General features: G+C 37.4%; 2 protein-coding genes across 14 annotated transcripts in view; one reads left to right on the forward strand and one right to left on the reverse strand.

Annotated features, from left to right (window-relative positions):
* Positions 1–7249, forward strand: part of LOC127882224 (integrator complex subunit 11-like) — a 32058-nt gene extending 24809 nt beyond the window's left edge. The window contains exons 14-16 of the mRNA XM_052430743.1: positions 94–233; positions 5491–5614; positions 6692–7249. Of these exons, the coding sequence (XP_052286703.1) occupies positions 94–233; positions 5491–5614; positions 6692–6757 (330 nt within the window). The 3' untranslated portion in view covers positions 6758–7249. The remainder of the gene's footprint in view (positions 1–93; positions 234–5490; positions 5615–6691) is intronic.
* Positions 7250–10132: 2883 nt separating this feature from the next.
* LOC127882225 (leucine-rich repeat-containing protein 23-like) overlaps positions 10133–12091 on the reverse strand; it is a 29676-nt gene continuing 27717 nt past the window's right edge. For all 13 annotated transcript variants that reach the window (XM_052430745.1, XM_052430749.1, XM_052430753.1 and 10 more), the window contains one exon: positions 10133–10477. In XM_052430745.1, the coding sequence (XP_052286705.1) occupies positions 10461–10477 (17 nt within the window). In that variant the 3' untranslated portion in view covers positions 10133–10460. The remainder of the gene's footprint in view (positions 10478–12091) is intronic.

The following is a 12091-nucleotide window of genomic DNA, read 5'->3' on the forward strand; positions in this document are numbered from 1 at the left end:
GACTGCACATGCTTATCTTGGAGGACACTACGTACATGCATTAAGCCCTGATATCCCAGAACGAGGCTCAAACCTGTCTGTGTTTGCCCACAGCTCCAACTAGTTGACCCAGACGAGGCGCTGAGGGACCTGGGTATCAAGGAGCACAATCTCAGGTTCACCTCCACACTGTGCATTGACGAGGCCGGACCTGCCCAGAAACTCACAGAGAAAATATACATGCTCTGTAAAAAGTAGGCAAGGTCCAGTATTAACAAAGCTAATCTTATCACATGCCATACCCTGTTTCCCATGTAATATAAAAATAAACGAATATTTTAAATTTTACACAGGTGTAATATACTTTTTAAGCCTTTTCATTGGCTTAGTTTTGTTCAATTGACCAATCACATTTTGTTATTTTGCTGAAATGACGTTGCAACGTCAAATGACATCATGAAATGTAAACAACATTTGGAATTTATCATTATGTTTGTGTAAATATTTATTTAATTTGCTCATTTAAAAGCATGTGATGAAAAAGATCTGACACTCGTTGTCATTTCATACCATATTTTATTAAACTTGTCGAGGAAATTCGTTAGTAAGCTTGCCAAAGGCTTGCTTACTAACAAAATTCCTGAACTCGTTAAATCAAATATGGTATGATATGACAACTTGTGCCAAATCCTATGTATGGAAAACTTAGGTATTACTGTAACATTAATTTTCGTTGATTTCATGGGAGGACTGTTACAAGTATTTAACACAAACTTATTGGAAAATGACAAATACAAATTCCTCTTTTTTTTTAAATTCAGATCTCCACAACTTTATGCCTTCACAAAACTCCTTTTTGATTAAATCAAGAAATTTCATGCCAATATAAATGAAGGTTTTTACAGTATCTCAAAAAAAGTATATAAAAAATTCCTCATACAAGTCTCTGCTAGATTGTGTAAAGGTCTTTCTACTGGTACATTGAAATGATTTCAGCTAGTGAACATTTGTTAGTTAATTAATAGTTCATGCTTTTATAAGCAAACAACATTCCACATTATTAGCTTGCCTGTTGTTGGAGAAAACCCGAGGTATTGTCATAGCCAGCTCGTCGTGTCGTCGGCTGTCCGCGCTGTGCTAAAACCTTAACATTTTGTTAACCTTTTGTGCATTGGTTCTAAAATGAAAGTGCTTCCACCTACAACATTGGGTTCAAAAATGAAAGTGCTTCCACCTACAACATTGAAACTTCATATGTAGTTGCACCTTGATGAGTTCTACACACCACACCCATTTTTGGGTCACTAGGTCAAAAGTCAAGGTTACTGTGACCTCTAAAAAAATCAAAAAATCTGGCAAGCTTTCATTTATTCAAAACTGCACCTGCAGCCAAGCGTTGGCACCCGTTGTTTTTACCTTAAGATTCTATCGAAAGCTTCAATATATGTGAGCCCCATTTGCAGTTTGTTGTCAAATAACCCAGTGCAGCATTTTAGCAGCATTCTGAAACCCGTAATTAATGCATATGCATCAAGTATCGTCCCAGACAAGCCTGTGCAGTTTCATCAGGATAATCAGGCCCAGACAAGCCTGTGCAGTTTCATCAGGATAATCAGGGTAACACTCTCCACCTGAACTGGAGTTTTGTTTAAAATGGACTTCTTTAAAGAAAAAAAAGCAATAAAAGCGAATAGTGTAGCACCTGATTAGCCAGTGTAGACTACACAGGCTTATCTTGGACAGTTCAGTGTAGACTACACAGGCTTATCTTGGACAGTTCAGTGTAGACTACACAGGCTTATCTTGGACAGTTCAGTGTAGACTACACAGGCTACTCTTGGAAAGTTCAGTGTAGACTACACAGGCTAATCTTGGACAGTTCAGTGTAGACTACACAGGCTAATCTTGGACAGTTCAGTGTAGACTACACAGGCTACTCTTGGACAGTTCAGTGTAGACTACACAGGCTTATCTTGGACAGTTCAGTGTAGACTACACAGGCTACTCTTGGACAGTTCAGTGTAGACTACACAGGCTAATCTTGGACAGTTCAGTGTAGACTACACAGGCTTATCTTGGACAGTTCAGTGCAGACTACACAGGCTAATCTTAGACAGTTCAGTGTAGACTACACAGGCTAATCTTGGACAGTTCTTTATGTAGACTACACAGGCTAATCTTGGACAGTTCAGTGTAGACTACACAGGCTTATCTTGGACAGTTCAGTGTAGACTACACAGGCTAATCTTGGACAGTTCAGTGTAGACTACACAGGCTTATCTTGGACAGTTCAGTGTAGACTACACAGGCTACTCTTGGACAGTTCAGTGTAGACTACACAGGCTTATCTTGGACAGTTCAGTGCAGACTACACAGGCTAATCTTGGACAGTTCAGTGCAGACGACACAGGCTAATCTTGGACAGTTCTTTATGTAGACTACACAGGCTAATCTTGGACAGTTCAGTGTAGACTACACAGGCTAATCTTGGACAGTTCAGTGTAGACGACACAGGCTAATCTTGGACAGTTCAGTGTAGACGACACAGGCTAATCTTGGACAGTTCAGTGTAGACGACACAGGCTAATCTTGGACAGTTCAGTGTAGACTACACAGGCTAATCTTGGACAGTTCAGTGTAGACTACACAGGCTAATCTTGGACAGTTCAGTGTAGACTACACAGGCTAATCTTGGACAGTTCAGTGTAGACTACAAAGGCTTATCTTGGACAGTTCAGTGTAGACTACACAGGCTTATCTTGGACAGTTCAGTGTAGACTACACAGGCTAATCTTAGACAGTTCAGTGTAGACTACACAGGCTAATCTTGGACAGTTCAGTGCAGACTACACAGGCTAATCTTGGACAGTTCAGTGTAGACGACACAGGCTAATCTTGGACAGTTCAGTGTAGACTACACAGGCTAATCTTGGACAGTTCAGTGTAGACTACACAGGCTAATCTTGGACAGTTCAGTGTAGACTACACAGGCTAATCTTGGACAGTTCAGTGTAGACTACACAGGCTAATCTTGGACAGTTCAGTGTAGACTACACAGGCTAATCTTGGACAGTTCAGTGTAGACTACACAGGCTTATCTTGGACAGTTCAGTGTAGACTACACAGGCTACTCTTGGACAGTTCAGTGTAGACTACACAGGCTAATCTTGGACAGTTCAGTGTAGACTACACAGGCTAATCTTGGACAGTTCAGTGTAGACTACACAGGCTAATCTTGGACAGTTCAGTGTAGACTACACAGGCTTATCTTGGACAGTTCAGTGTAGACTACACAGGCTAATCTTAGACAGTTCAGTGTAGACTACACAGGCTTATCTTGGACAGTTCAGTGTAGACTACACAGGCTACTCTTGGACAGTTCAGTGTAGACTACACAGGCTAATCTTAGACAGTTCAGTGTAGACTACACAGGCTAATCTTGGACAGTTCAGTGTAGACTACACAGGCTAATCTTGGACAGTTCAGTGTAGACTACACAGGCTACTCTTGGACAGTTCAGTGTAGACGACACAGGCTAATCTTGGACAATTCAGTGCAGACTACACAGGCTAATCTTGGACAGTTCAGTGTAGACTACACAGGCTACTCTTGGACAGTTCAGTGTAGACTACACAGGCTACTCTTGGACAGTTCAGTGTAGACTACACAGGCTACTCTTGGACAGTTCAGTGTAGACGACACAGGCTAATCTTGGACAGTTCAGTGAAGACTACACAGGCTACTCTTGGACAGTTCAGTGTAGACGACACAGGCTAATCTTGGACAGTTCAGTGCAGACTACACAGGCTAATCTTGGACAGTTCAGTGTAAACTACACAGGCTACTCTTGGACAGTTCAGTGTAGACGACACAGGCTAATCTTGGACAGTTCAGTGCAGACTACACAGGCTAATCTTGGACAGTTCAGTGTAGACTACACAGGCATATCTTGGACAGTTCAGTGTAGACGACACAGGCTAATCTTGGACAGTTCAGTGTAGACTACACAGTCTAATCTTGGACAGTTCAGTGTAGACTACACAGGCTAATCTTGGACAGTTCAGTGTAGACTACACAGGCTAATCTTGGACAGTTCAGTGTAGACTACACAGGCTTATCTTGGACAGTTCAGTGTAGGCTACACAGGCTACTCTTGGACAGTTCAGTGTAGACTACACAGGCTAATCTTGGACAGTTCAGTGTAGACTACACAGGCTTATCTTGGACAGTTCAGTGTAGACTACAAAGGCTAATCTTGGACAGTTCAGTGCAGACTACACAGGCTACTCTTGGACAGTTCAGTGTAGACTACACAGGCTAATCTTGGACAGTTCAGTGTAGACGACACAGGCTAATCTTGGACAGTTCAGTGCAGACTACACAGGCTACTCTTGGACAGTTCTTTATGTAGACTACACAGGCTAATCTTGGACAGTTCAGTGCAGACTACACAGGCTACTCTTGGACAGTTCAGTGTAGACTACACAGGCTAATCTTGGACAGTTCAGTGAAGACGACACAGGCTAATCTTGGACAGTTCAGTGCAGACTACACAGGCTAATCTTGGACAGTTCAGTGTAGACTACACAGGCTTATCTTGGACAGTTCAGTGTAGACTACACAGGCTAATCTTGGACAGTTCAGTGTAGACTACACAGGCTAATCTTGGACAGTTCAGTGTAGACTACACAGGCTAATCTTGGACAGTTCAGTGCAGACTACACAGGCTTATCTTGGACAGTTCAGTGTAGACTACACAGGCTACTCTTGGACAGTTCAGTGTAGACTACACAGGCTACTCTTGGACAGTTCTTTATGTAGACTACACAGGCTAATCTTGGACAGTTCAGTGTAGACAACACAGGCTAATCTTGAACAGTTCAGTGTAGACTACACAGGCTAATCTTGGACAGTTCAGTGTAGACTACACAGGCTAATCTTGGACAGTTCAGTGTAGACGACACAGGCTAATCTTGGACAGTTCAGTTTAGACTACACAGGCTAATCTTGGACAGTTCAGTGCAGACTACACAGGCTAATCTTGGACAGTTCAGTGTAGACTACACAGGCTAATCTTGGACAGTTCAGTGTAGACTACACAGGCTAATCTTGGACAGTTCTTTATGCATTAAGATCATGTTTATGCATTAAGCTCATGTTTAAAAGAACACGGCTCATTTGAAGAATAGAAGCATTATGATCACAGTTTCTCAGGAAAGTCTTAAAGGAGTTCATTAAAACTTTATCACCTATTTCTAATGGTTTTGTACTGGGTATCATGTCAACCTGGTGATCAGAAGCTCCTTGGTTTGATCAAAATACTGAGAACTCTTCAAGCCTGTCATAGGATTTGAAAGCAATTTGTCTATATAAAAAAAAAGGTTTTCCTTCGGTTATTTTGATAACTCTTCTTTGAAATATTGGCTTTAATTTCCACTTTTTTTTATATTAATTATCTGCAATCATGTTTGAATTTTGTCTAGACCAATCCTCTCTTCCGTACACTTGCAGCCACATGACTGATCAACAGACGCAGATTGGGTCAGATGGTTCCATCTCTGTGTCGGATGTCATGGTAACGACCTCTGGGGAAGATGATGACCCCAAGTCCGTCCTGGTCACATGGTCCCATCAGGTGGGTGCAGAGGCTTGGTTCTAGTATCAATGAAATGTATCCACAGTCTGGGACAACAGGGCTTAATGCATTTGCGTAGTGTTGTCACAGGCTTATCAGGAATGACAGGGATTATGTTTTCACAATTGAATTCTAAAATAACCAATGGTTTCACTTTAAGATGTTTAGAAATATAGTTCTTCATGGTAGAAATACAAAGAATTGAATTTGTAAATAAACATTTTATTGATATTTTGTTGTTGAAGATGTTCTTTTTTCCAGTCACATCTGTAATTTATATCATTGAAATGTTATTAATCAAGTAATTGTACCTTTAAGCTATTAAAAGTAAATTGATGCTAAAATTCTTAATTTACGAGGTTAAGGTGATATATGTATTCTCAAAATTGGGCAAAACCACCTGTATATAAGTTATTAGTGAAATTAAGTACTGGTATTTAAGTTTTTGCTTAGAATGAAAGCTTCTTTTAAAACTGTATTATAATTGCTGATGAATTATGTCTATAATAGGGCCTATATTAACAAAGCCTTCGGTACAACAATATCGAACATAAAATGTGTAAAGTAAGGGACTGAAGTCCACCAAGGGACTGAACTTTACTAAGGTACTGAACTGCTCTAAGGGACTGAAGTCCACAAAGGAACTTAACTCCAACAAGGGACTGAACTCACAAGGACTCAACTCCACTAAAGGACTGAACTCTACTAAGGGACTGAACTTTATTAAGGGACGGAACTTCACTAAGGGACTGAACTCTACTATGGAACTGAACTCCACTAAGGGACTGAACTCACCAAGAGACTGAACTCCACAAAGGGACTGAACTCCACTAAGGGACTAAACTTCACAAAGGGACTGAACTTCACAAAGGGACTGAACTCGACTAAAGGACTGAACTCTACTAAGGGACTGAACTCTACTTAGGGACTGAACTCGACTAAAGGACTGAACTCTACTAAGGGACTGAACTTTACTAAGGGAATGAACTCCACTTAGAGAATGAATCCACTAAGGGACTGAACTCCACTATGGGACTGAACTCCACTAAGTGACTTAACTACTTTTCTTTTTTGCAGGATGAAGAGCTTGGCAGTATGTTAATGAACATTCTCAGAAGTGAGCTACCAATCGTGACAGACTGAGACCCGATTATTAGATATGCAAGAACACCAGTTAGGTCTTGCTGTGTATCACAAGTCATGTTGGAGGGAAAGAATTCTCCGAGGAAGCTATGGTGCTTAAGTTTCTTATCATCAACTATGATGGTGAAAATTTGGGGTTCACATGAACTACTGCAATACTGCTGGTTTGAAAAAAACTTGCACAGAGTTCTTGGTGAAACTGAAACATAGGGATGGTTTTCAACTTGTTAGGACTAAAAGTTTTATTTATCTCATTATTTTTTAAGGCCGTAAATCATGAAAGAAATGAACTGTAGAGTTTAATTAAAGAAGTATAGAATATTTTAAGGGTTAAGATAGCTTTGTTAGCATGTTAACTTGTGGAGAAGAATTCTTATAAGTTTTTAGTAACTTGTTTTCTTATCCATTATTGTATTAATGTAATTCACATGTGATGTTTAAAGCATCCTAATAATAAAATACTTTTTAAACCAACAAAAAAAAACTTTGTTGTTTTCTTTGTTCAATACTTGGAAGTGTTATAAATATACCATTCTTCAAAGAAGCCGGGGTATATCGCTTTGCAGTCAGTTCATTGGTTTGTCAGTCCATTTAGATTCCGCATGATATCTACTAAGAGAACACTTTGGATCATTTAAATGGTTTGTTGGCTACTTGTGTGGAAAGAAAGAAGCCAATTGAGGTCAAAGTTCAAGGTCACAGTGATTTGTTACCTGAAATTAAAATAGGTACTATATCATGCTAAGTACTGTTCATACCCATGAAAAACATCCATTAAGAAGACTTTTAATTGTTATAAAATCAGTATCTTAACATTGGGCACTGAATTCCATTAAAATTGAATAAATATTATGGTACTGGCATATGTAAATGCATTAAAGCATTTAATCTTCATTAACAGGGTATTTACAAATCTGTTCCAAAAAGTTTTATTGCACACATTGATTTGTGTGGCATGCTGATCTTACTTCTTAAAGGATGGAGCTAGGCTCACATGTTTTAAAAACATCTCTTGTTAATTTTGACAGGAACATTGTATCTAGAGAGACAAAAAAATTAGATAACAAACTTTGGGTGTGAAAGATATCTACAATTTTGATCCTATAGTTAATCCATTATGAAAAGGAGTCTCAGTGTTGCTTGTGAACTTGAATTTCAGAAAAAATGTGTGCATCTAAATATCCATATACTTTGAAAAGTGGTTTTCATAAATCTTTTTCAGTCAAAAGTTGTTGTTTTCTTTGTTCAAACTTAGCAATCTATGTTCAGTCAAAAAGTATTGTTTTCTTTGTTCAAACTTAACAATCTATGTTCAGTGAAAAAGGTGTTGTTTTCTTTGTTCAAACTTAACAATCTATGTGTTTTTGTGTTGTTGTTTTTATTTCCCCAGTAGGTTGGCATATAGCAGTCGGACTGTTTGTCCGTCCGTTAGTCTGTCCGGCATTCCATTTTCTGGATTTTTGTAAGCAACGCTTTCCGATATTGAGCTGATTTTTTTATGCGAGTGACATGACCTACAGATGAAGAGCGAGTTTTGTTCTGGTCCAATTATTTTTGCCGAAGTTATGGGCTTGGACTTAACAATTTTCTCTATAATATAGCTGCGGTGCAATCTGCATGTGTGGTAATGCGTCAATCGCATTGATGAATGTTTCTTATCTCCAGACAGTCATTTTGAGCCATAACAAAAACTTTGTGTTGCTCTTAGACACTTATGGGAGTTGTGAGATTGTAAGGTTGATTTCTAGGACTTAGGTCTGTATTTAAGAAAATAAAATGTTCCCTTCGACCGAACTAGATTTAGGTACCAGCCAGGCGAGTAAGGTCTACGACTTTTGTGGACATAGAGCATGGATATCTATCGATTGAAGTATATTAAACAAGAGTGCCAAACTGTCTGAAGATACGCCCGTTTGCAATTTTTGGACAACTTGACAACTTAATCATTTGAGTGGCAAAATGATATATTTGTATGTCATAACTAACCATTTGAGAGGCAAAGTGACCTAATTTTTTAAACGGCATGACCCATATTTGAACATGACCTAGATATCATCTAGACACAACTTCTGACCAAATTTGGTGAAGATCGGATGAAAACAACTTCAATTAGAGAGCGGACACCATATTAATGCTTGAAATGCACTAAGTGATATTGTGACCTAGTTTTTGACCGGCATGACCCATATTTAAACTTGACCTAGATATCATTAAGACACAACTTCTGACCGAATTTGGTGAAGATCGTCTGTAAACTACTTCAATTATAGAGCAGACACCATGCTAAATCCTTGAAATGCACTGGGTGACCCTGTGACCTAGTTTTTGACCCGGCATGACCCATATTCGAACTTGACCTAGATATTGTCTAGATACAACTTCTGACCAAGTTTGGTGAAGATTTGATGAAAACTACTTCAATAACAAAAGCGCACACCATGCTAACTCCTTTAAATGCACTACGTAAACCCTTGACCTAGTTTTTGACCCGGCATGACCCATATTCGAACATGACCTAGATATTGTCTAGATACAACTTCTGACCAAGTTTTGTAAAGATGGGATAAAAACTAATCCAATTAGAAAGCGGACACCATGCTAAATCCTTGAAATGCTGTAAGTGACCCTATGACCTAGTTTTTGACCCAGCATGTCCCATATTTGAACTTGACCTAGATATTGTCTATATACAACTTCTGACCAAGTTTGGAGAAGATCTGATGAAAACTACTTCAATTAGATAGCTGGCACCATGCTTAATCCTTGAAATGCACTAAATGACTCAGTGACCTAGTTTTTGACCCGGCATGACCCATATTCTAACTTGACCTAGATATTGTCAAGATACAACTTCCGACCAAGTTTGGTGAAGATTGGGTGAAAACTATTTATATTAGAGAGCGGACACTGCTGTGGACGTCGCCATCACCGCCCACCCGACAAGGGTAATCTTATAATATGTCCCGTTTTGAAAACAGGCTTAAAAAAATGTGCGCACCTAAATATCCATATTCTTTAAAAAGTGTTTTTCATCAATCTCTTACAGTCAAAAGGTGTTGTTTTCTTTGTACAAACTTAAGAATCTATGTGTTCTTTTTTTTTCATGCCCCCGGTAGGTTGGCATATAGCAGTCGGACTGTCTGTCAGTCTGTCCGGCATTCCATATTCTGGAAAAAAAATTAAGCAATGATTTTCAATTGAGCTGATTTTTTTATGCGAGTCTACCTACATGGCCTACAAATTAAGAGTGAGTTTTGTTCTGGTCCATTAATTTTGGGCAAAGTTATGGGCCTTGGACTTAACAATTTTCTCTAATATAGCTATGGTGCATCTTCAAAGTGCAGTAGGGGGCATTGTGTTTCACAAACACAGATATTTTTTAATTTTGTACAAATTCATTTATTACATCAACAAAATTCATATAATGCAATTTTATCACAGTTCCTTTTAAAACAATTGTTTCCATGTAATAAATTATGTATTTCATGAATCCACATGGCAGTTACTATTCAACAATAGTTTATTTGGAAATCAATAAAGGAAGAAGACAAAAAAAGTTTATTTAGAGATAATAAATTAACTGGTTGTTGTGCACTAAACTTCAAAGTTTCAAAATAAATTTGTGCACATTCAGTCCCCTTTCTTAATCTTATTTTATAGTATTTGTCTGGTTTACTCGGGCTCACTCTCATGAAAATCATCTTCATTTTCCTCCTTCTCCTGAAAATAAAACCAAGCTACTCTTAACAAAGGGAGACAATCCAAAATGTAAAAGAGGGAGACAATTATAATTAATATAAACTTTTAAAACAAACTGTTAATCATTACAACATTCACACATTGCCAACATTATAGTCATGTTAATACTTCTACTATATGCTTTGCTGATGAAATAAATAAAAGCATTAAACATCCTGGAACAAATAATATATATTGATAGCTTAAGTTTTTAATAACTTTTGGAATTGTAATAACTAAAGTTCATAGTACACTGTAGGTGTTGTGATTTCTCAAGTGATGTAAATGCACTTATATTTTACTGAAATTACCAATGAAGAAAAAAGAAAATATAACAATAAATAAATATTATCAAGACCGGCTTCCTGTCAATTCGGAGTGTTGTTTGTGAAACAAAGTGAACCCAACACCATGTTACAAGCACAAAGAAGATGTTTCATTTTCATTTTTATGCTTCAAGAACAACAGTTTGTTACATTACAACAATTAAATACAACATGCATTGTACAAGTTTTTTTTCTATGCCTTGTAAATTAACTTCAGATACATGTGTATATCTTAATAACAACATCAGAAAACCCCGATTTCATTCATGTTAAAAAATCATGTTGGTAAAAAACTTTTGAAAATCAACCCAGATGTAAAGAAAAAGTGCTGCCATGAGAAAATATTTATTTGTATACAATATATAATGTTCCATTACTCTGTTAACATGAAAACACATGCCTGAATTAATATTTTATATTTTTAATTGTCTTAAGTTATTAATATAACTGTGTTTTCAAGAAAACATTTTTTTCTGAAACTGTTAAGTAGATGGCATGTTTATGAATATTAAACATAGTCTAAAGTTAAATAAGCTGTGGAAATAAGCAAGGCAAGTGTTTTTGTGCATGCACCTGAATCTATGTGAAATCATTCCAAGCAAACAAATGTTAATGAAGTATTTTACCGTCTATTGATTAAGATATATGTAGTGCTAAAATCGTTACATTTTTTCAAGGATATAATGTATTTTTACATAATTATTTGAAAATACCCTCACAAATGTTTGGAATCAATTTTTATATACAATTATAAGATTCTGATATTTCTAAGATTTCAAATGAAAGACACAAGTAATTTAATACTAAATGGTTATTGCAAAGTGTTGGGACTAAAATTTCTCAATACATTTCATATTGTATTTATATAAATATTAGGCTTCAGAGCCAATTCTGAGTGCTGGAAAGACATTTATTGAGTTACATGAATTTTAGATGACACACATGTATCTGATAAAAAAACAATTAAGCCAGGCTGTGGGAAAACTGGGCTTAATGCATTAACGTTAAGTGTCGTCCCAGTTTGGCCTGCGCTGTCTGCTTAGATTATAATAATCAGGGACAATACTTTTTACCTTAATGGATTTGTTCATTTAAAGGAAGTCTGATCTAAACAAATATCCATTATGTAAAAAGTGTTGTCCCTGATTAGCCTGTGCTGTCTGCTTCGGTTAATCAGGGACGATACTTTTAACCTTAATGGATTTGTTCATTAAAGAATGTCTATCCTAAACCAATATCAATTAATATGTAAAAAGGGTTGTCATGATAA

Source organism: Dreissena polymorpha, chromosome 5 (genome assembly GCF_020536995.1).
Source record: "Dreissena polymorpha isolate Duluth1 chromosome 5, UMN_Dpol_1.0, whole genome shotgun sequence".
Lineage (NCBI taxonomy): Eukaryota > Metazoa > Mollusca > Bivalvia > Myida > Dreissenidae > Dreissena > Dreissena polymorpha.